This window comes from Colias philodice, chromosome 7 (assembly GCF_061535455.1).
Source record: "Colias philodice isolate Cphi_HAF_F1 chromosome 7, ilColPhil1 Martin Lab GWU primary, whole genome shotgun sequence".
Taxonomy (NCBI): Eukaryota; Metazoa; Arthropoda; class Insecta; order Lepidoptera; family Pieridae; genus Colias; species Colias philodice.
This window is the reverse complement of record NC_143092.1, coordinates 8,308,375-8,333,905: the sequence shown is the minus strand read 5'-3', so window position 1 is coordinate 8,333,905 and position 25,531 is coordinate 8,308,375. Positions and strand designations below refer to the sequence as shown.

Here is a 25,531-nt window from a genome sequence, read left to right as displayed (position 1 = left end):
TGTACATCAAAGTATATCAATAATAGGTATTTATTGAAATAACATCAATGCATACCTACCTAGGTACCATGTTTAAAAAATATTATCTATACTAAGCTGAAAAGTTTGTTTGCTTGAATGCACTAATCTCAGGAACCACGGGTCCGTTTTGTAAAATTATTTCGCTGTTAGAGAAAAATCCATTCATCAAGGATGGCTACATATTATCATCACGCTAAGACCAATAGGAGCAGAATGACAAGCAGAGTAATGCGGATAAAACCGCGGATTTATCCGCATTACTCACACACAGTTAGTTATCGAATATTTTCACGCAACTATTTATTATTTTTGTATAGATAGGTTTTCAATATATACTTACATAAAAGCTTCAAGTACCAAAATTTACATAATATTTTATATCGAAAGAGAGTTAAAGAGGAAAATAAGTCAGGAAATCTTTTAGATTTTAATTATTAATATAGGAGTGTAGTGTTTAATAATTTATTATAATCACATAATAGAATATATTAATTTATCCAATTTAAGATAAATTAATCTATTCTCGCCTTCACTGCTTAAACGTTTGTCTTTTCTGCTTCTGGGTTCTGCTGTGTTAAATTTCCGTTAAATTTAAGGGACGTAACTTTCACCATGTGTAAAATAAGTCCATAGTATAAACCTGGAACAGTTTTGTTTAACTTTCTACAATATATTCATATGTTATCGATTTCTAATAAAATCTTTTGCATTTTATTTGTTGATCTTTGTTTTATATTTTACATTCATATAAAACTATACTTACCTAATGATATGATAAAACCAATGGAACATACTAAATAAATAACAAAGCCATTAGGACCACCAAGTTCTGATAACAAAGAAGCAGCCACAAACACGGCCAGCATAAAAACAGATATTAATATTCCATAAGTGATGTAGGATTCGAGGTATTTCGCTTTTTTCTGAAATATAAATAAATTAGTTTGTTTAATAGTTAATTATTGTTTAATAAAACTAAATTATGATCTTGCGTAAATTCAATCTTTTTCGTTATCGCATTTAGAAATCATATTAATTTCAATCGTTTTAATTTTATCAATTTTATATAACTTAGTATTACGAATAACAGTTCTATCAAGTATTCGTGTGTCTCTATACAGGCGTAGATTTACTAGACTTTTGCCCTTACATCTAACGTTTTAGTTATTATTATCTTGACTTAGTTACGCTCAATGTTAATAAACAATCATAACCCAAAAGTCGCAACTAATTTGATCGTTATCCATTTTCTGACAAAAGCTTGTCAATAGCCAATCCAAGAATTGATTTGTATTGGCATTCTATACGGCATTCTTTAATTTTTATTCGAGATACAATAATAATTTCAGGCGTCGAAGTAGCCAATAAACCTGCATACACCAATTAACTTATATATTTGTATAAATATTATAACAAAGTTTTCTTACCTGGACAACTCCAACCAGCAGAATTACCGAAAAAACAAATGATGATGTTATTGAACAACTTACAACGATTAATAGTATGTTATACATGTGAAGAATACCGAAACCTATAGGGTCGCCGCCATGACCCACGAAGTAATTAAGATAGAAAATTAAACTCCAAGAGAATAGCATCGCCAAGGCTGAAAGAATCTGTAAAATTCATCTTTTATTATATTTTAAAAACGCTTCTATTAGCTTCACCTGTATATTTTTATGTAACCAATAACGTAAGAGTTTAGACTCAATTTTGACCCACTTTTAGCAAGCTTTTAGAGGACTGTTTTAACTAATTAAATTCAAACTTCGTAGACTTATCAAGGACAATATAATATATTCATGAGTTTATGTTATCAATGCGTTTTTTTAGTTAATATTTTAGTAATTTCATTAACTATGTATTATAACTTCAAAGTAAAAAACAAAGCCAGCAACACACTCGCATTATGGTGTGGTGTGTGCCTATGGACGACCTATATTTTCGCTCGCGTTTTCTTTCTTTGCGCGTAACATTTATCTATAGGAAATCTTATTATATTATATATTATGTATAAATTTATAAAGAAAATAGAAAAAATTCGATCACGAGGCGGGACTCGAACCCGCATCCTTTCGCGCCATTCCGGGGCGGATGCCTGACCAACTCAGCCACTCGTGACCCGCCAGAGCAATCGAATTTATTCTATTCCTTCAGTTTTATGTGTCTGAAGGGACACACCGCGCGCCATTTATTGAGATGATTAACAACCATTTCAACCAATATGAAGCACTTTTCAGTGAATACAATATTGTAACGATGGAACACGACCTTTTTTGTTGAATTTATATTTATGGTTTTATGGCATTCAAATGCTTTATAAATATAAATTTATAAAGAAAATAGAAAAAATTCGATCACGAGGCGGGACTCGAACCCGCATCCTTTCGCGCCATTCCGGGGCGGATGCCTGACCAACTCAGCCACTCGTGACCCGCCAGAGCAATCGAATTTATTCTATTCCTTCAGTTTTATGTGTCTGAAGGGACACACCGCGCGCCATTTATTGAGATGATTAACAACCATTTCAACCAATATGAAGCACTTTTCAGTGAATACAATATTGTAACGATGGAACACGACCTTTTTTGTTGAATTTATATTTATGGTTTTATGGCATTCAAATGCTTTATAAATATAAATTTATAAAGAAAATAGAAAAAATTCGATCACGAGGCGGGACTCGAACCCGCATCCTTTCGCGCCATTCCGGGGCGGATGCCTGACCAACTCAGCCACTCGTGACCCGCCAGAGCAATCGAATTTATTCTATTCCTTCAGTTTTATGTGTCTGAAGGGACACACCGCGCGCCATTTATTGAGATGATTAACAACCATTTCAACCAATATGAAGCACTTTTCAGTGAATACAATATTGTAACGATGGAACACGACCTTTTTTGTTGAATTTATATTTATGGTTTTATGGCATTCAAATGCTTTATAAATATAAATTTATAAAGAAAATAGAAAAAATTCGATCACGAGGCGGGACTCGAACCCGCATCCTTTCGCGCCATTCCGGGGCGGATGCCTGACCAACTCAGCCACTCGTGACCCGCCAGAGCAATCGAATTTATTCTATTCCTTCAGTTTTATGTGTCTGAAGGGACACACCGCGCGCCATTTATTGAGATGATTAACAACCATTTCAACCAATATGAAGCACTTTTCAGTGAATACAATATTGTAACGATGGAACACGACCTTTTTTGTTGAATTTATATTTATGGTTTTATGGCATTCAAATGCTTTATAAATATAAATTTATAAAGAAAATAGAAAAAATTCGATCACGAGGCGGGACTCGAACCCGCATCCTTTCGCGCCATTCCGGGGCGGATGCCTGACCAACTCAGCCACTCGTGACCCGCCAGAGCAATCGAATTTATTCTATTCTAAGTTGAAATGGTTGTTAATCATCTCAATAAATGGCGCGCGGTGTGTCCCTTCAGACACATAAAACTGAAGGAATAGAATAAATTCGATTGCTCTGGCGGGTCACGAGTGGCTGAGTTGGTCAGGCATCCGCCCCGGAATGGCGCGAAAGGATGCGGGTTCGAGTCCCGCCTCGTGATCGAATTTTTTCTATTTTCTTTATAAATTTATATTTATAAAGCATTTGAATGCCATAAAACCATAAATATAAATTCAACAAAAAAGGTCGTGTTCCATCGTTACAATATTGTATTCACTGAAAAGTGCTTCATATTGGTTGAAATGGTTGTTAATCATCTCAATAAATGGCGCGCGGTGTGTCCCTTCAGACACATAAAACTGAAGGAATAGAATAAATTCGATTGCTCTGGCGGGTCACGAGTGGCTGAGTTGGTCAGGCATCCGCCCCGGAATGGCGCGAAAGGATGCGGGTTCGAGTCCCGCCTCGTGATCGAATTTTTTCTATTTTCTTTATAAATTTATATTTATAAAGCATTTGAATGCCATAAAACCATAAATATAAATTCAACAAAAAAGGTCGTGTTCCATCGTTACAATATTGTATTCACTGAAAAGTGCTTCATATTGGTTGAAATGGTTGTTAATCATCTCAATAAATGGCGCGCGGTGTGTCCCTTCAGACACATAAAACTGAAGGAATAGAATAAATTCGATTGCTCTGGCGGGTCACGAGTGGCTGAGTTGGTCAGGCATCCGCCCCGGAATGGCGCGAAAGGATGCGGGTTCGAGTCCCGCCTCGTGATCGAATTTTTTCTATTTTCTTTATAAATTTATATTTATAAAGCATTTGAATGCCATAAAACCATAAATATAAATTCAACAAAAAAGGTCGTGTTCCATCGTTACAATATTGTATTCACTGAAAAGTGCTTCATATTGGTTGAAATGGTTGTTAATCATCTCAATAAATGGCGCGCGGTGTGTCCCTTCAGACACATAAAACTGAAGGAATAGAATAAATTCGATTGCTCTGGCGGGTCACGAGTGGCTGAGTTGGTCAGGCATCCGCCCCGGAATGGCGCGAAAGGATGCGGGTTTGAGTCCCGCCTCGTGATCGAATTTTTTCTATTTTCTTTATAAATTTATATTTATAAAGCATTTGAATGCCATAAAACCATAAATATAAATTCAACAAAAAAGGTCGTGTTCCATCGTTACAATATTGTATTCACTGAAAAGTGCTTCATATTGGTTGAAATGGTTGTTAATCATCTCAATAAATGGCGCGCGGTGTGTCCCTTCAGACACATAAAACTGAAGGAATAGAATAAATTCGATTGCTCTGGCGGGTCACGAGTGGCTGAGTTGGTCAGGCATCCGCCCCGGAATGGCGCGAAAGGATGCGGGTTCGAGTCCCGCCTCGTGATCGAATTTTTTCTATTTTCTTTATAAATTTATATTTATAAAGCATTTGAATGCCATAAAACCATAAATATAAATTCAACAAAAAAGGTCGTGTTCCATCGTTACAATATTGTATTCACTGAAAAGTGCTTCATATTGGTTGAAATGGTTGTTAATCATCTCAATAAATGGCGCGCGGTGTGTCCCTTCAGACACATAAAACTGAAGGAATAGAATAAATTCGATTGCTCTGGCGGGTCACGAGTGGCTGAGTTGGTCAGGCATCCGCCCCGGAATGGCGCGAAAGGATGCGGGTTCGAGTCCCGCCTCGTGATCGAATTTTTTCTATTTTCTTTATAAATTTATATTTATAAAGCATTTGAATGCCATAAAACCATAAATATAAATTCAACAAAAAAGGTCGTGTTCCATCGTTACAATATTGTATTCACTGAAAAGTGCTTCATATTGGTTGAAATGGTTGTTAATCATCTCAATAAATGGCGCGCGGTGTGTCCCTTCAGACACATAAAACTGAAGGAATAGAATAAATTCGATTGCTCTGGCGGGTCACGAGTGGCTGAGTTGGTCAGGCATCCGCCCCGGAATGGCGCGAAAGGATGCGGGTTCGAGTCCCGCCTCGTGATCGAATTTTTTCTATTTTCTTTATAAATTTATATTTATAAAGCATTTGAATGCCATAAAACCATAAATATAAATTCAACAAAAAAGGTCGTGTTCCATCGTTACAATATTGTATTCACTGAAAAGTGCTTCATATTGGTTGAAATGGTTGTTAATCATCTCAATAAATGGCGCGCGGTGTGTCCCTTCAGACACATAAAACTGAAGGAATAGAATAAATTCGATTGCTCTGGCGGGTCACGAGTGGCTGAGTTGGTCAGGCATCCGCCCCGGAATGGCGCGAAAGGATGCGGGTTCGAGTCCCGCCTCGTGATCGAATTTTTTCTATTTTCTTTATAAATTTATATTTATAAAGCATTTGAATGCCATAAAACCATAAATATAAATTCAACAAAAAAGGTCGTGTTCCATCGTTACAATATTGTATTCACTGAAAAGTGCTTCATATTGGTTGAAATGGTTGTTAATCATCTCAATAAATGGCGCGCGGTGTGTCCCTTCAGACACATAAAACTGAAGGAATAGAATAAATTCGATTGCTCTGGCGGGTCACGAGTGGCTGAGTTGGTCAGGCATCCGCCCCGGAATGGCGCGAAAGGATGCGGGTTCGAGTCCCGCCTCGTGATCGAATTTTTTCTATTTTCTTTATAAATTTATATTTATAAAGCATTTGAATGCCATAAAACCATAAATATAAATTCAACAAAAAAGGTCGTGTTCCATCGTTACAATATTGTATTCACTGAAAAGTGCTTCATATTGGTTGAAATGGTTGTTAATCATCTCAATAAATGGCGCGCGGTGTGTCCCTTCAGACACATAAAACTGAAGGAATAGAATAAATTCGATTGCTCTGGCGGGTCACGAGTGGCTGAGTTGGTCAGGCATCCGCCCCGGAATGGCGCGAAAGGATGCGGGTTCGAGTCCCGCCTCGTGATCGAATTTTTTCTATTTTCTTTATAAATTTATATTTATAAAGCATTTGAATGCCATAAAACCATAAATATAAATTCAACAAAAAAGGTCGTGTTCCATCGTTACAATATTGTATTCACTGAAAAGTGCTTCATATTGGTTGAAATGGTTGTTAATCATCTCAATAAATGGCGCGCGGTGTGTCCCTTCAGACACATAAAACTGAAGGAATAGAATAAATTCGATTGCTCTGGCGGGTCACGAGTGGCTGAGTTGGTCAGGCATCCGCCCCGGAATGGCGCGAAAGGATGCGGGTTCGAGTCCCGCCTCGTGATCGAATTTTTTCTATTTTCTTTATAAATTTATATTTATAAAGCATTTGAATGCCATAAAACCATAAATATAAATTCAACAAAAAAGGTCGTGTTCCATCGTTACAATATTGTATTCACTGAAAAGTGCTTCATATTGGTTGAAATGGTTGTTAATCATCTCAATAAATGGCGCGCGGTGTGTCCCTTCAGACACATAAAACTGAAGGAATAGAATAAATTCGATTGCTCTGGCGGGTCACGAGTGGCTGAGTTGGTCAGGCATCCGCCCCGGAATGGCGCGAAAGGATGCGGGTTCGAGTCCCGCCTCGTGATCGAATTTTTTCTATTTTCTTTATAAATTTATATTTATAAAGCATTTGAATGCCATAAAACCATAAATATAAATTCAACAAAAAAGGTCGTGTTCCATCGTTACAATATTGTATTCACTGAAAAGTGCTTCATATTGGTTGAAATGGTTGTTAATCATCTCAATAAATGGCGCGCGGTGTGTCCCTTCAGACACATAAAACTGAAGGAATAGAATAAATTCGATTGCTCTGGCGGGTCACGAGTGGCTGAGTTGGTCAGGCATCCGCCCCGGAATGGCGCGAAAGGATGCGGGTTCGAGTCCCGCCTCGTGATCGAATTTTTTCTATTTTCTTTATAAATTTATATTTATAAAGCATTTGAATGCCATAAAACCATAAATATAAATTCAACAAAAAAGGTCGTGTTCCATCGTTACAATATTGTATTCACTGAAAAGTGCTTCATATTGGTTGAAATGGTTGTTAATCATCTCAATAAATGGCGCGCGGTGTGTCCCTTCAGACACATAAAACTGAAGGAATAGAATAAATTCGATTGCTCTGGCGGGTCACGAGTGGCTGAGTTGGTCAGGCATCCGCCCCGGAATGGCGCGAAAGGATGCGGGTTCGAGTCCCGCCTCGTGATCGAATTTTTTCTATTTTCTTTATAAATTTATATTTATAAAGCATTTGAATGCCATAAAACCATAAATATAAATTCAACAAAAAAGGTCGTGTTCCATCGTTACAATATTGTATTCACTGAAAAGTGCTTCATATTGGTTGAAATGGTTGTTAATCATCTCAATAAATGGCGCGCGGTGTGTCCCTTCAGACACATAAAACTGAAGGAATAGAATAAATTCGATTGCTCTGGCGGGTCACGAGTGGCTGAGTTGGTCAGGCATCCGCCCCGGAATGGCGCGAAAGGATGCGGGTTCGAGTCCCGCCTCGTGATCGAATTTTTTCTATTTTCTTTATAAATTTATATTTATAAAGCATTTGAATGCCATAAAACCATAAATATAAATTCAACAAAAAAGGTCGTGTTCCATCGTTACAATATTGTATTCACTGAAAAGTGCTTCATATTGGTTGAAATGGTTGTTAATCATCTCAATAAATGGCGCGCGGTGTGTCCCTTCAGACACATAAAACTGAAGGAATAGAATAAATTCGATTGCTCTGGCGGGTCACGAGTGGCTGAGTTGGTCAGGCATCCGCCCCGGAATGGCGCGAAAGGATGCGGGTTCGAGTCCCGCCTCGTGATCGAATTTTTTCTATTATAATATATAAAGCTACACTACCACTCACTCACTGACTGACATCGGTTTTCTCGGAAACTACGCGGAAAGTGGGGGGGATAATTATGTGATTGTGTAGAGGTGCGCCGAGTGAGCAGAGGAAAAATATAGCGATCTCGATCATCTTCGAAAACCAAGTGGACCCCTGGAGGTGCGCAAAAACGGTGATACCTGGAGGGGGGGTGTCTGAACAAAAAATGCTCGGAACTGGTGGCGATTACCAGGGGTGGTGGAAAAATGGGGATTTTCGCGAAAACAAGATGGCCGCCGTACTTTGCCAAAATCGCCGTTTATGAATCCTTACGTCTCAAATTTGGCACACGTGCTCTGTTCGAGCCGGCGAATCGATCGGTGCCCCGTTCGAGTGGCTCCGGGCCCCGGTTTCCAACTTTCATACATTGGAAAATCCAACGGCCCGCGGAAACGGTGCGAGTTGGGTGGGGGGTCCCGGAACTAAAAATGATCACCACCCTGGGACGCTACCAGGGAGCCATAGTGGGTCGCTCGATTTTGGAATTTTTCCATTTTTGGCGCAAACATAAAAACGTAAATTTAGACGAGGTGGCGCAACGGAGAAATACACCAATGATGCATTCGTACTCGCCCAGCTCCCAGGATATCCAGAAAAATACGAAATCTTAAACTTTCCCTCATCTCTCGAAGACGGTCAACGGCCCGCGCAAACGGTAGCAGCTACATCTGGGGTGCTCGAACTAAACTTGGAGTAGACCTCGAGCAATTACCACAGAGTGCGAAAAAAATTCAAAATGGCGGAAAAAATGGCCGCCGCCATACAAATTCTAAAATGGCCATCGCTGGTCCGATCGCGCTGACACTTGGCACAGGGGCTTTAATCGAGCCGCACATTGAGGTGGCATACTCATAATCGAGTTTCCATCGCTGGTTTCCGAGTTTCATACAACGCAAAATTCGACGGCTCTCCGAAACGGCGCGAGATAGGTGGGGGGTGTAGAACTAAAAAATAATCAGGAAGATGGGGCGCTACCAGGGCAATCGATAAATTTCAAATTGGACGCCATTTTTTTTTTCAAAAATGGCCTATTTTTTGAGGCAAGATGGTGGCGCCGGTTACTTTACGATCGGTCTGAAAATTGATTTCTGTGCTCTAATCGGCCATATTCACAAAACTGCATACTCAGAATTTCTCTCCGACCCCCGGTTTCCATTTTTCATACATCACGAAATTCAACGGCTCTCTGAACCGGTGGCAGGTAGGTCGGGGTCGCCGAAGTAAAAAATGCTTCAAAACCTGGTCCGCTTCCAGGCATATAATAATTTTTGGTAAAAAGTGAAATTTTTTTTTTCGAAAATTTTGTATGGAAATTTCCATAGTAGGAAGGGTAATTGAATAGCAACGGCAAAAGACGGCGCCGCGGGCTGCTTGCTGCCCGCGCACCGCGAAACCTCGAAAGTCGACAGCCTCCAGGAGTAGAAAATATTTATTAACTTTTGAACTACCGCACGAGCCAAGCGAGCGAAGCGAGCGAATCACGGCAGCGGCTGGCGTAAATATTCAAATAGGTAGCGAGGAGCGAAGCGACGAGCGTGTTAGGTTAACTTTTGAACTACCGCAAGAGTCAAGCGAGCGAAGCGAGCGAGTCGCGGCAGCGGCCGGCGTAAATATTGAAAGAAGTAGCGAGGAGCGAAGCGACGAGCGAGTTAGGTTAACTTTTGAACTACCGCACTAGCCAAGCGAGCGAAGCGAGCAAGTCACGTCAGCGGCCGACGTAAATATTCAAAGAAGTAGCGAGGAGCGAAGCGACGAGCGAGTTAGGTTAACTTTTGAACTACTGCACTAGCCAAGCGAGCGAAGCGAGCAAGTCACGTCAGCGGCCGGCGTAAATATTCAAAGAAGTAGCGAGGAGCGAAGCGACGAGCGAGTTAGGTTAACTTTTGAACTACCGCACTAGCCAAGCGAGCGAAGCGAGCAAGTCACGTCAGCGGCCGGCGTAAATATTCAAATAGGTAGCGAGGAGCGAAGCGACGAGCGTGTTAAGTAAACTCTTGAACAGAAGCGACTTTAGGGCGATTCCCACTCAAACAAAAAAACTACGTAGGTTAAAAACTATTAAAACTACGTTAAAAAAACCGACTTCAAAAACGGAAAAGTAGGTTCTTATTTTTAGTGCCGAAAGCATAATGAATTTGATTTTAAACGAAGCTACTAAAAAGACTGAAGTTTTCAATAAGTTATAAGTAATAATGTATACATCTTCACACATTTATTGAGTTAATGAGCCAATCGTTCACGCTTTATAAGCGTAGGACTTACACCAAGAGTAGTGTAGTTTTTGTATCGAAAATAGCCAATTTTTTGTATTGCGAATAATGTAATTGAATTGCAAGTAGGTAGTTCTTGTATCGAAATAATCGCAGTTCTTGTATCAAAAAATAGCGTAGTTTAATAAGTGCTTAGTGCTTGGCACCGACTTCAAATGTATATAGTGAATAACACAACTAAATAATAAGTATGTAGTAATTAATTATTTTTTTACTTTTCCGTTTTTAAAGTCGGTTTTTTTAAAGTACATAGTTATTTTTATAGTGTAACGATATCTTATTCGATACACCCTTTGACTGTAGTCCTATGGCTTTCACTTAGATATTTTAAGTGCCGAAAGCATAATGAATTTGATTTTAAACGACGCAAAAAGACTTGAAGTTTTCAATATGTTTTATACATCTTCACACATTTATTGTCTTGAACAGTTTATTATGAAAAGTCACCGCTATTGATTAGACACATCAAATAAATGAAATTCGGGATCACGTTTCAAAAATTTAACCAATATTTGAATAATAAGTAATTTATAAGCAGTTTCGACTCACTGTAGAATCGCTGTTAGCAGATGTAACAAATGGACAGGAAATTCGAATGCATTTTCAAATGACTGAAGATTTCTGCCCTGGGATGAGCCGCGAGCTGCTTGCAGCTCGCGCACCACGCACCCTCGAAGGTGGACAGCCCCCCGGAATAGAAAATATTTGAATGGGAAATTTATAAGCACTTCCGATTTACTGTGGAATCGCTGTTAGCAGATAATAACAAATTGACGGGGAATTTTAATGCATTTTCAAATGACTGAAGATTTCTGCCCTGGGATGCTTCCGCACCACGCTCCCTCGAAGGTGGACAGCCTCCCGGAGTGGAAAATACTTGAATGGGGAATTTATAAGCATTACCGACTGACTGTAGATTCGCTGTTAGCAGATGTAACAAATGGACAGAAAATTCGGATGCATTTTCAAATGACTGCCCTATTGCTTCAACCCAGGGGCAAAAGGGGCTCGCGGGCTGCTTGCAGCCCGCGCACAACGCACCAGCTAGTTTTCTTTATAAATTTATATTTATAAAGCATTTGAATGCCATAAAACCATAAATATAAATTCAACAAAAAAGGTCGTGTTCCATCGTTACAATATTGTATTCACTGAAAAGTGCTTCATATTGGTTGAAATGGTTGTTAATCATCTCAATAAATGGCGCGCGGTGTGTCCCTTCAGACACATAAAACTGAAGGAATAGAATAAATTCGATTGCTCTGGCGGGTCACGAGTGGCTGAGTTGGTCAGGCATCCGCCCCGGAATGGCGCGAAAGGATGCGGGTTCGAGTCCCGCCTCGTGATCGAATTTTTTCTATTTTCTTTATAAATTTATATTTATAAAGCATTTGAATGCCATAAAACCATAAATATAAATTCAACAAAAAAGGTCGTGTTCCATCGTTACAATATTGTATTCACTGAAAAGTGCTTCATATTGGTTGAAATGGTTGTTAATCATCTCAATAAATGGCGCGCGGTGTGTCCCTTCAGACACATAAAACTGAAGGAATAGAATAAATTCGATTGCTCTGGCGGGTCACGAGTGGCTGAGTTGGTCAGGCATCCGCCCCGGAATGGCGCGAAAGGATGCGGGTTCGAGTCCCGCCTCGTGATCGAATTTTTTCTATTTTCTTTATAAATTTATATTTATAAAGCATTTGAATGCCATAAAACCATAAATATAAATTCAACAAAAAAGGTCGTGTTCCATCGTTACAATATTGTATTCACTGAAAAGTGCTTCATGTTGGTTGAAATGGTTGTTAATCATCTCAATAAATGGCGCGCGGTGTGTCCCTTCAGACACATAAAACTGAAGGAATAGAATAAATTCGATTGCTCTGGCGGGTCACGAGTGGCTGAGTTGGTCAGGCATCCGCCCCGGAATGGCGCGAAAGGATGCGGGTTCGAGTCCCGCCTCGTGATCGAATTTTTTCTATTTTCTTTATAAATTTATATTTATAAAGCATTTGAATGCCATAAAACCATAAATATAAATTCAACAAAAAAGGTCGTGTTCCATCGTTACAATATTGTATTCACTGAAAAGTGCTTCATATTGGTTGAAATGGTTGTTAATCATCTCAATAAATGGCGCGCGGTGTGTCCCTTCAGACACATAAAACTGAAGGAATAGAATAAATTCGATTGCTCTGGCGGGTCACGAGTGGCTGAGTTGGTCAGGCATCCGCCCCGGAATGGCGCGAAAGGATGCGGGTTCGAGTCCCGCCTCGTGATCGAATTTTTTCTATTTTCTTTATAAATTTATATTTATAAAGCATTTGAATGCCATAAAACCATAAATATAAATTCAACAAAAAAGGTCGTGTTCCATCGTTACAATATTGTATTCACTGAAAAGTGCTTCATATTGGTTGAAATGGTTGTTAATCATCTCAATAAATGGCGCGCGGTGTGTCCCTTCAGACACATAAAACTGAAGGAATAGAATAAATTCGATTGCTCTGGCGGGTCACGAGTGGCTGAGTTGGTCAGGCATCCGCCCCGGAATGGCGCGAAAGGATGCGGGTTCGAGTCCCGCCTCGTGATCGAATTTTTTCTATTTTCTTTATAAATTTATATTTATAAAGCATTTGAATGCCATAAAACCATAAATATAAATTCAACAAAAAAGGTCGTGTTCCATCGTTACAATATTGTATTCACTGAAAAGTGCTTCATATTGGTTGAAATGGTTGTTAATCATCTCAATAAATGGCGCGCGGTGTGTCCCTTCAGACACATAAAACTGAAGGAATAGAATAAATTCGATTGCTCTGGCGGGTCACGAGTGGCTGAGTTGGTCAGGCATCCGCCCCGGAATGGCGCGAAAGGATGCGGGTTCGAGTCCCGCCTCGTGATCGAATTTTTTCTATTTTCTTTATAAATTTATATTTATAAAGCATTTGAATGCCATAAAACCATAAATATAAATTCAACAAAAAAGGTCGTGTTCCATCGTTACAATATTGTATTCACTGAAAAGTGCTTCATATTGGTTGAAATGGTTGTTAATCATCTCAATAAATGGCGCGCGGTGTGTCCCTTCAGACACATAAAACTGAAGGAATAGAATAAATTCGATTGCTCTGGCGGGTCACGAGTGGCTGAGTTGGTCAGGCATCCGCCCCGGAATGGCGCGAAAGGATGCGGGTTCGAGTCCCGCCTCGTGATCGAATTTTTTCTATTTTCTTTATAAATTTATATTTATAAAGCATTTGAATGCCATAAAACCATAAATATAAATTCAACAAAAAAGGTCGTGTTCCATCGTTACAATATTGTATTCACTGAAAAGTGCTTCATATTGGTTGAAATGGTTGTTAATCATCTCAATAAATGGCGCGCGGTGTGTCCCTTCAGACACATAAAACTGAAGGAATAGAATAAATTCGATTGCTCTGGCGGGTCACGAGTGGCTGAGTTGGTCAGGCATCCGCCCCGGAATGGCGCGAAAGGATGCGGGTTCGAGTCCCGCCTCGTGATCGAATTTTTTCTATTTTCTTTATAAATTTATATTTATAAAGCATTTGAATGCCATAAAACCATAAATATAAATTCAACAAAAAAGGTCGTGTTCCATCGTTACAATATTGTATTCACTGAAAAGTGCTTCATATTGGTTGAAATGGTTGTTAATCATCTCAATAAATGGCGCGCGGTGTGTCCCTTCAGACACATAAAACTGAAGGAATAGAATAAATTCGATTGCTCTGGCGGGTCACGAGTGGCTGAGTTGGTCAGGCATCCGCCCCGGAATGGCGCGAAAGGATGCGGGTTCGAGTCCCGCCTCGTGATCGATTTTTTTCTATTTTCTTTATAAATTTATATTTATAAAGCATTTGAATGCCATAAAACCATAAATATAAATTCAACAAAAAAGGTCGTGTTCCATCGTTACAATATTGTATTCACTGAAAAGTGCTTCATATTGGTTGAAATGGTTGTTAATCATCTCAATAAATGGCGCGCGGTGTGTCCCTTCAGACACATAAAACTGAAGGAATAGAATAAATTCGATTGCTCTGGCGGGTCACGAGTGGCTGAGTTGGTCAGGCATCCGCCCCGGAATGGCGCGAAAGGATGCGGGTTCGAGTCCCGCCTCGTGATCGAATTTTTTCTATTTTCTTTATAAATTTATATTTATAAAGCATTTGAATGCCATAAAACCATAAATATAAATTATATATTATGTTCCAAGTAGGAAATCTACTTACAGTACTTATAATGGCCCATATGAGACACCCTGTCTCGACCTCCATACCGCAACATCTACCATCCATACACATCTTATTGCATTGCTTATTGCATTTTGTCATTTTAATCACTGTTAATAAAATATAATAAATTAGCTTTAATATTGAATTAAAATAAGCTGTATGTATTTCTAACTGCGACCGCAATTAAGCTGAAATATATTTAGATGTTAATTTATTATTATTAAGATAAAAGTGATACGTTCTATATTTTAATTTTGATTCTTACAATTTATATATGTATAAAACTTACTTGTAAAATTCATGTCCAGACACATAATTGAAAATATTTATGCGCGTTGCGTTTAAAAAAAATCTATATTTAGGTATTTCTTAACATACACTGAAAATAACACATAAATAACGTATGCTACGAGGCTGCAATTGTTTCAGATATAATTTCCAGTTTTAACTACAATACAATTATGAATACCTATATCATATAGGTAAGAAGTTTGGAATTTATTGAATAATTGTAGGATACAATTTTTGTCGTATTTTTCAAAGTATTTTACCACTTTTTATTTACGTTTTACAAAAACACTATATTTATTTATAATCATAGTGCGGTTGTCTGCACTAAACAGAGACTAAAGTCAAAATTTAGTCGCAGTAAAAGTACCAGATCAATAGCAGTCGTAGGCGCCTAACAGTCTGCCAGGAAATTCAGAGATACATCTAAGATTATAGACTAGTTGCTAGTCTATGATCTTGATCTTCTAAAAGAGAGACAATTTAGAGCGGTTTGAGACTAGCGTTTTATACGCGCGTGTGAGCTCGTTTTTGGAAGCGCATGTTGGCGCGTACAGGCGCGCCTTTTCACACGTCGCACGCTCGACTAGTACGAGCTTCTAAAGCTCGTAAATACTAAATAGTAATCTGCGTCAGAATCCATGTTGATACTGACACATCACACGACACTGGCACCGCACCGGTGCGAGCGAACACGCCGAAATATGCCCGTTTACGCGTAACGCGAGTATGGTTTGAAACGCGTAATGTAGCGCGCGTATAAACGCGTATGCTGAAACGACCGTATACGCGCAAAAAAATACGCTAGTCTGAAACCGCTCTTAAATCTTAAGCCATGGACAATACATGTTCGTATTTTGTATGACGTAGATCATTGAATTTAATGAATCGTTAATAATTATCATGTAAAAAAATAATAAAATGTTCTAAAAAAGAAATAAAAAAATTATTTAAATCAATACAGGGTAACTAAGTCATACACACTTATCTAATTAAATGAAACAAAAGAAAGTAGAAAATATATTATTTATTTCAAATCGTTTTGTTATGTCAAATTCACGATCTACATTAAAAATATACGTTTGATAAAACTTATACAAAATTGTGTTATTTTTATTACAAAATGACTTAAAACTAGGTAAGTGCTACTTATTAGATACTATAAGGGTGGTAAAAGTATATATTTTACAATAATTTTATGGTAAAATACAAATATAATTTACAATTATTGTAAACACCGTCATTTTACTGATAGATTCGCGAGTTCGCGAGATTGTAAATTGTTGAAAGATAGTTGAATTGCTAGCAAATGTTTCAGATTTTTCGACAATTTTCCATCTCGCATGTTACATTATAATATTATGTAGTACATAACATATTTAAATTAATGGCTTGTAGTGATAGATTGACACACTTTTATTTTAAGTATCTAGGTATGTGTATAAATAATTAAAACATTGAAAAACGGGGTCAAATAATATCTTAATTGGTTGGGTGGGTTATTATAATCATTCATCTTATCATGAATGCGTATTATATTTTAATTATTTAAATCATAAAATTATTAACTCCAATTTTTCGCCTTAGCTAAGATTTTTTGTACATCTGTTTGTCACTAATCATGAATTTACAATAACAATATCAATTAATTTAAAAATATAATTTTTTTTCGCTTCCATTATTCACGTTATGAACTTCTGAGTACGTATACTGTTGAAACGAATCTCCATTGAATTTTTCATATGTCTTAAAAACCATGTTTAAAATAAGACCGTGGAAAACTGGAAAAAAGCATACACAATTACACATAGATACATATTACTTATATACTGTTAATATATATACTGTTATTCGACTGACTGAAGAAAACTATCGATTATCTAAAAAAAGTCAGGTCCCGTGTCCCTATACTCCCCAAGTGGGGTAAGGGGCAGATGCATTATGCATACATCTGTTTCACTGATCGATTTTCTTTAGGGACAAGTAGGTGATCAGCTCTGTGTCCTGCTAGACCGAGACATTTTTTTTCTTCGTCTCCACCGGGAATCGAACTCAGGCCCCTCGGTTCTACGCTCACGCGTCAACCAATGTATAAAGGAGGCTGTCAATTCTTCTCAGGATCGATTAACAAGCGTTCTGCAAAAATATGCATTGAGCATACTTTTATAGGCTACTAGCTTTCCGCCCGCGGCTTCGCCCGCTTTGTCTGAAACCTAATAAATTATATACAAAAACCTTCCTCTTGAATAACTCTATCTATTTAAAAAAACCGCATCAAAATCCGTTGCGTAGTTTTAAAGATTTAAGCATACATAGGGAAATAGGGACAGAGAAAGCGACTTTGTTTTATACTATGTAGTGAAGCAGATATAATTAAGTTTAAATATACTTAACAAATATTCTGCTTGCTTTTTATATTAGGTAAATAGGTACCTAATATAAGAAAAGACGTACTATTTACGTACCTGCAATTGAAATGCCGAAGACGGAAGGTAGCAGGATATCGCGAGAAGTAGCCGTTAAAATCACACATATAACCACCAACATAGAAAAAGTCATGACACTGTATATAATGTATGCTTTGATGTATTGCGGCCGTTTCTGTAAAGAAAGTTCTAATATTATACTTATTATTTGAATACACAGGAACAATCACAAAATACCTTAACATAATGTAGAGACAGTTGAGATAATTAAGTTCTATTGTAAAATTTATTCATTCACTCATTATTGTTATTTATTCGTAAACAATATGCTCAATTTAGAACTAGATTACAAGTTTATTATTGACTAGCTTCCGCCCGCGACTCCGTCCGCGCGGAAAAATTAAGATTTATTTATTTCTACGTATTTTTCAAGGATAAAAAGTATCCTATTTTATGCCCAGGATAATAAGGTATAATTATACCAAGTTTCATCGAAATCGAACCGTTAGTTTTTACGTGATGCCTTCACATACAGACAGACAGACAAAAATTTTTTTAATCACATATTTGGGTTTGGTATCGATCCAGTAACACCCCCTGCTATTTATTTTTTCAATATTTTCAATGTACAGAATTGACCCTTCTACAGATTTATTATATGTATATAGATTTTATCAAGAACCTTTTTTCAAATATCTAAAATGGTTTTGTAGGATTTCTGTTTTCTGCTATGATACAATTTGTTCGTTTCAACATTCTCGTATTTTAAATTTGATTGATAAATAAAATAAACAAAATATTTAATTGACAAAATCTGACCTTAATAACTCCAAGTAGCAGATATATCGAAAAGATAAATGAACTAATTATTAGAGAAAGTATAAATATTCCGACGATGTTGAAAACTTGACTCAGAACATTTCCCAGGTCTTTATCTCCAGATTGCTGTAAGAACTCGATATTCATGTAGATGAGAAATCCAACGCCCAATAATATTGCTATTCCTTTTATAATCTGTGAAATATAATAATATATAGCGAAAGTCAATATGCCGTTAAAAATTTAAAATTCTGGATTCTGGCTTGACTTTTGGCGATAATGACGTTGGCGGTCGGCAGTATTAATTAGTGATGTGAAGTTATGGTAATATGGTATATGCGGTATATGTGAAGACTACACTTACTGTTCAACATTCTCTTTATTCAGTAATGAGTGTAGATGGATAACAATGTCCACAATCCTGAACCAGAATACGTTCTGAATTGGTACCTATGAAGCGTGAACGTATCATGATCATCTTCAATATCGAGATAAGGAATTATGTTTTGCCAGATGTTCTTACTTCTATTTATAGTTATATCTATCTACGATCAAACTGCTAATAAAAAATTTTTTATGTCTATGATCAATTCAATAAAATTCTATTCACCCAGTGCTGATTTTATATGCAATATATGAAAATAATTATATTTAGGTACGTAGTCTTAGTACCTACGTAATAACTATTTCGTATTCTCTGGTGATACTTACAGCTGTAAATATACCTAGCCCATATTAGGCACCCTGTCTCAACCTCCATACAAGAACACCTCTTATAGAAACACATTGTCAATCTGAAATCATAAACCAATCAGAAATGTGGAAATTGCTTTGTCTATTGAACAGACAAATATGTAGTTAGTGATTTATTTAATCCATCAGTCCTCGGAATCACAGACACAATAGAAAATCTATTGTGTCGCGCCCCGATCGGGCCTTACGGTGGTCAATGGGTTATAAATAAATCGTTTATCTGGACGTTAACATTGTGTAAGTATATAAATGTAAAGGTTAGAATTAAACCTTTATTTCAGAAAAGAACCTCAAAACTTTGAAGGTCTTAGTTTTACCAGCTTCCTAATTGGCTGAGTGTTGAATGGAAGATACCTATAGAATTCCCGGTCGTGGTAAGTGAATTTTCGAAAATCCTTAAAGGCAGTTCTATTGCTTTATAGTTTACTAGCTGCGCCCCGCGGTTTCACCCGCGTGGTCCCGCTCCTGTTGGTCTTAGTGTGATGATATATAGCCTATAACCTTCCTCGATAAATGGGCTATCTAACACCGAAAGAATTTTTCAAATCGGACCAGTAAATCCAGAGATTAGCGCGTTCAAACAAACAAACAAACAAACTGTTCAGCTTTATAATATTAGTATAGATGAAATAAAAGGAATGTTTCCATTCAGCTAAATTTTTAATTTCCAGTAGGTATTTCAAATACTTTCTCCCTAGGGCCCATTGAAAATTTCCACCCTGTAGGGCTGTAGGACAACATTTTTGATTAACTACATAATTACTACGAAATTTCAGTTCCATCATGGATTGACGTTTCCATCATTTATGATTTCTTTACATGGTCATGTAACAGTGTGATAAATTTTCAATTAAATTGTAGTGACATTTATGTAGGCTTTAGCCCCACGCGGTAGAGTACGAACCGTTCCTGTAGTACCTACTACCTACCGCCCAAAACATCACAACGGAACAGAGTGGGCTTTTATTTCCTTACTATAAAAAATAAAATAAAAAGAAAGACTATGACTGAACAAAATTCTATGGTTTTACCTTTATCTACTCTTATCTGTTTTATATAAACATTTTATACATAAACATCCACAACAATGATGTTTATAAGTTTGCTAATAAGTAGCTATAGGTAGAGAGACCCTAGCTAGCTAGGTAGTAGTAGTTATTTGAATGCATTCGATGATATCATGCCATGCCTTGTTTACGGACAACGGTTGATTTTCTCTCTGAGAATTTTAATTAGAAATTATAAGAATATAACATATTTTAATACTATTTTCTTTTGTTTTATAGGTAAATAACAGGCATTAAATTAAAATGAAATAGAAAATCAGTAAGTAGGTTTTTCACAAGTAGGTGGTTCACATTTTTAATTTATATATTTTAACTAGTACTGAATATCATAAGTACCTATCTACAAATTTATAGGTAAAATAATTATTTAATAACGAAGAAAAAAAGCCAAACTATGAGTTTTAAATAATTTTCTCATCCCAAGGGGCTTATGAACATAATTAAAAAAGTGTAGGTAAGTACTTAATGTACAACGTTAAATTTTACGGAATAAAAATCTTTCTTCCATTAAATTCTTAGTCTAAATCCATAAACACCTGTTACGCAGTTTACGATTCCACGAATTTATTTTCATATTACAGTATTTTGAACTATTTATAAGCTGCTTATGCTGATTCATTGCTGAAAATAATTTTGACCTTTTACACTTACCGCTTTTTCTACAGGAACTAAACAATTATTCAACAGTTTTACAGTTGCTGAATTGAAACACAACACATGCGTTTGCAACGATAAAATTAACTCGCAATGAGCACAGAGTAGGAATGAGTCAGACCCAGTGTTTTGGTTGCTAGTGCTTTCATTATCAAACAATTTTATACTTTACAAAATAGACATAGAGCTCAGTATACTATTTACTGTTCTTTTCAAGTTGATGGGTAACGAGTATGCCACCATTTAGGAAAAATAAAAACATTTCTTAAGTTGGCCTCTCCGGTTCACGTATAGTGTATATTTTGATGGGTTTGTTTTTAGTAGATAGTAGTGTTGTTACCCTAGCATCGGCAAATTTATCGATATCGTAATCGATATGAAGGAGGGACATCACTAGAAACGTCAAGTTCGAAATGTTAGGTTGACAGCAATATATTTCATTTTTGACGCATAAACATTATGGCATAAACATTCACGTGAGCTCGGAATCAAAGTGATCAAAGTACAAGACGTATACGAGAGTGCCTTCTCTTACGCAGTATAATCTCTTAGGCCGTATTCAGAAAGAAAGCTGTATATATAAGCGCTTACCGGCGCGTGACGGCGCTGGTATGAAGATTGAAGATAGAAAATCCGATTACCTAAATTATTAATAATAGCTATGGACTTTTTGTGGTCAAGTGATCGTACTAATCATAGGGATATTTGTTCATAAGTTATATTTGATAAAAGGTACGTCTCATCTGGTAATCAGATCGGTGAAGGTCGATCTTCCACCGGCTCAGAAGTGCTATCTAGGTAAAGGTTCTTTCTAATTGTAACATATAATGTTTGCATCAGTTCAGCAGTTAATTTTCTAATTAATATGCGACCATTGATTCATCTAGTCTACAAATATGATTAAATCAGCGACAAAAAGAGAGTAAAGTTTCACCTACCAAATTTTATATGGCAACAATATGTGCTTATGCAAATAATAATACTCAAACATCGACAAACTAGTTAATCGATGCATAGAAATTATAAGGTAAAGACAATAAAAATCACGCTCATTGCTATCGTTTATTGATTTAAAATACAAAACTTAGTGACATAAAGCTCTATCCTTTTATTGTTACAGTGCCTGCGAACTGACAATCCGATAGGAAATAAACATATAATTCCGAACACACCACATTAATGTCACAGTACAAATAAATATTATAATACATTACATATTGAAGCGCAGGGCATGTCCCGCTGTGTGGGCGTCGTTCATATTGACGCAGGATTCCAATCTTACACGCACTTCGACATCGACTTACTTTCTGATATCACATATTTTTTTCCGTAACAGTACTTTAAAAGCGGCGATTAAAAAATATTCACGTCAAATCATGTAAGTTTTGTAAAGGAGAAAATAAGTCAACACCAACGTCGATATTTATTACGATACAAAAATTTTCCATCAAATCATCTCGTACATGATTATAAGAACGTCACAATAGCTGAGTACAATGAATAAGAAAATAAGTTACATTATTATTTTGGAAACCCGCCTATGAAATATTATCACCCTACTATGAATATCTTGTTTCCCATACCTATTTCTTATATTCCTAACAGTCCTATACCTCATGAAGCAAAAAAGTATTATTACAGTAAATATTATACAGATAAGAGAGAAATTCAATATTTCAGAAGAGCGAGTTAAGGGATAGATTCAAATCTACAATTAAATCAAATTGGAAGTCATAGCGTTAACGAAGAGGCGAATACTTTCATGCTTCATGTATTAAATGAACAATTGTACCATACAAATGTGTATTTTAAAATAACTTTTTTTCGGGAAAGGAGCTTTATAAAAAATTCACGGCAACATTCTGCAGCACAAAAAAATCTGCGTTCAGTTGCAATATCAACAAATTAGCGGGTTCACTCTGAGCGCCAATCTCAGTCGACGTACACCAACTATAAACAATTGAAAAAAATATAGTTTGCTAATTCACGAAGCTCCAGAATAAACCCGCTAATCCTAAGGCCCGCTACTGACACCGCTACTTTGCGATCGGACGCACTCTGTAGTCTTCTTAACTTACTTTAATACACAGTTAACATTATTTATGATGTACATGACAAAATATCAGCTAATCATAAGGCATTGCCTAATTAAACAGAACATAATGAGCGCTATAATTAACATTTTACAAACAAACAATGAACCTATTGAAAAATCAAACAATTATCGGTCGAAAGGAACTTATACAAAATTTCCGCATCGATCCATAAATTAAATTGAATAGCCCTAACATTTAACAAGTATCATTTTACCTTCGGTACACTCTTGTTACATTTTCTATATAATAAGTATGACAAATCTATATGACGCCGTAACATGTAAAAACTACGCTACATTTGTACATTTGTTTCCGATAATGGGAAGTTTTAAACAATTAGTGTGCGACACGACGCCATAGAGCCCGTGCCGTTAGTATACAAATGATAGTGACAAAAGTCGCAGCACAAAGTCGCACGTGAGTAGCGGGCCTTATCCATAAAAGTTCCGGCACAGTAAGGCAGTGATTCAGTTTGCTATACAAAATATCTCCGTTACAAATTTACGAGCAGTCTGTTGCAATGAGGTTAGTCTATTGTAGATTCAAATCCAAAAAGGTTGAACGAGTCAGTTTATTTAATTTATTAACTCCTATCTGAAATACCCAAACTTTTTATTATATCATTCAACATTCCCGTAACCTACAAATACATTTTGTGTTTTATAGAATTACCTATACACTATTCATTTGCTTTACATATCCTCAGAATAATCCAATGGGTTAAAAAATAACCTATATTTATGTAAACACAATACATGTGTTCAAATGTACATAACCTCAAATCTTATGCATTCGAGATTGGAAATAAAAAAACATTATACAATATACAACAACTCTGAAATGCGAGGGCAAAGTTTCAAACGATTCTCCACGCGAGAGGATTTTTTAAAGGATCGAATCGAGCCAATCAAAAAATACCCTCGCGCGTCACATTTTATTTTTACATATTCCGTCATAATTTGTCGAGTCGATACAAAACGAAATTTCAGTTTGGCCCTTTGATTTTCAGTCATCAGTTGCCGACACTTTTTACAAAATATAAAGCTCGCGAAAGAAACTGAACGAAAGCTTAACTAGCATAGACGTAACTAAACTATAGATTAAACGGTTCGAGTCGCAGTCTGTAACCATCGCAAGTCCGTCTCCTAAATATGTACAATATTTATTTTCTACCATATTGCGTTCATGATATGCATTGCGTAACAATAAAAAAACCTAGCTTTCGGGCCGTCAACGCGTCCGGGCGGGAACTCTCTAAGTACGGTCGAATGAAGCAACTTGAAGGAGGTAATTCACCACGAGTCACGAGTCACGAGTCACGACGCGACGGATCGTCACCGCACTTCCCAACGGTCAGACTTATCGCGTTAAATAAAAATATAGAGTTATAAATATGGTCCATAGTGGGCACTGTCACTGCGGCCCGCTAGCCCCACCCGCTAGTGTATGGCCACGGGGCTGTGCTGCAGCGTGCACACGGCCTGCAGCAGGTCCTCCTCGCGCCGCGCGCTCTCCACCTCCATGCGCTCGGCGCCGCCCCACAGCCGCCCGCCGCCCACTGCCACACACACACAACACGACTTTATTATAAGTAAAAAAAAAAGTAAAAAAATTGGTTGTTTGTAAAGTAGGTTTACGATCGAGATGTTTACGTGATAACGTCTTATTGGTGGCAGCGCTCGGAATGAGACGGGAGATCGGTCCGACTCTCTCTCGTTATACCTGCGATCGCACTCGTGAGGTTTTGGTGTGACACAAGTTTCCGAACATGTCACCCGACTAAAACGATTTTAAAAACGCTATCACGTTAAAATTATTTATTCTTGACACGTACAGTCATAATACATACATTACATAGTGCTTAATACAGTTTCTTAAAGAAAAACGTTTATTATCGAGTTATATAGTGGCGAAACTGACTTTGTACTTGAAAATGTTGCCACCCCATCGTGTAATACGAGATATTTGGACGTGACAACATCTTATAATTCGATAGAGCCGGCTGCACGCACGAAAAAACATGACTCATGCGGCGTTACCTCGCTCTGAGGCGTTCCATGTAAGGCTTGAAGTGCAAGCGAGAGCGCGGAACGAGCGACAAAGAAGCACAATCGGACGTTGTCACGTTCAACTATCGTCAGTAAACCGACTTCACAGACAACCAATTTTTTTTAAACATTGCAATACAGTAGTAGAATGTTTATTTTATATAACTGATAAACTTGGTGCATCTAAATAGAGTGTTTCATGAACTTTCCCAAGTACAAATTCAATTTCTTGTATAATTGGTAAAGATAAGCAATTTGTCTAAGGGATTATCTATTTGAGGGATACTAATTAACCTATTCTATATATTTGATTACTCATATCGATTATATTGTTATAGTAATTGATTTTTATACACTGTTGCAATCTAAATACATATTATGAAATGCTTGTATAGTAGAGCCATTTTAATAGGCAACATTTGACAGTTCAACGACCCCATAGAATAATATGTTATTTCGTTTTGTTAGAACTGCAAATTTGCTTAACTTTTTTCAACTGCG

The 25,531-nt window shown here is 37.1% G+C and overlaps 3 protein-coding genes across 9 annotated transcripts in view; all 3 read right to left on the bottom strand.

The window, feature by feature from the left end:
• Positions 1-551: 551 nt before the first annotated feature.
• On the bottom strand, positions 552-15,193 carry LOC149487216 (uncharacterized). Its single transcript, XM_089697129.1, has 5 exons — positions 15,169-15,193; positions 14,877-14,986; positions 1,449-1,637; positions 785-944; positions 552-661 (listed from the first exon to the last, which is right to left on the bottom strand). The coding sequence occupies exons 1-5, from the start codon at positions 15,191-15,193 to the stop codon at positions 558-560; spliced, it is 588 nt and encodes a 195-aa protein (XP_089553255.1). The 3' UTR covers positions 552-557.
• Positions 15,194-16,262: 1,069 nt separating this feature from the next.
• LOC149487215 (uncharacterized) lies at positions 16,263-18,711 on the bottom strand. Of its 2 annotated transcripts, none has more exons than XR_016315848.1 (3): positions 18,413-18,699; positions 17,633-17,768; positions 16,263-16,948 (listed from the first exon to the last, which is right to left on the bottom strand). XR_016315848.1 is itself a non-coding variant. In XM_089697128.1 (3 exons), exons 1-3 carry the CDS (start codon positions 18,557-18,559, stop codon positions 17,272-17,274), a joined length of 315 nt encoding a protein of 104 aa, XP_089553254.1. In that variant the 5' UTR covers positions 18,560-18,711; the 3' UTR covers positions 16,969-17,271. The 2 variants fall into 2 exon arrangements, 1 of the variants encoding a protein (XP_089553254.1); XM_089697128.1 differs by lacking the exon at positions 16,263-16,948 and adding an exon at positions 16,969-17,303 and having other exon boundaries at positions 18,413-18,711.
• A 3,223-nt stretch (positions 18,712-21,934) lies between these two features.
• The window catches only part of mnb (minibrain), a 126,880-nt gene continuing 123,283 nt past the window's right edge, over positions 21,935-25,531 (bottom strand). For all 6 annotated transcript variants that reach the window (XR_016315889.1, XM_089697531.1, XM_089697533.1 and 3 more), the window contains one exon: positions 21,935-24,540. Coding sequence is in view for 5 of the 6 variants with exons in the window: in XM_089697531.1 (XP_089553657.1) it covers positions 24,422-24,540 (119 nt within the window). In the remaining variant the exon portion in view is untranslated. The remainder of the gene's footprint in view (positions 24,541-25,531) is intronic.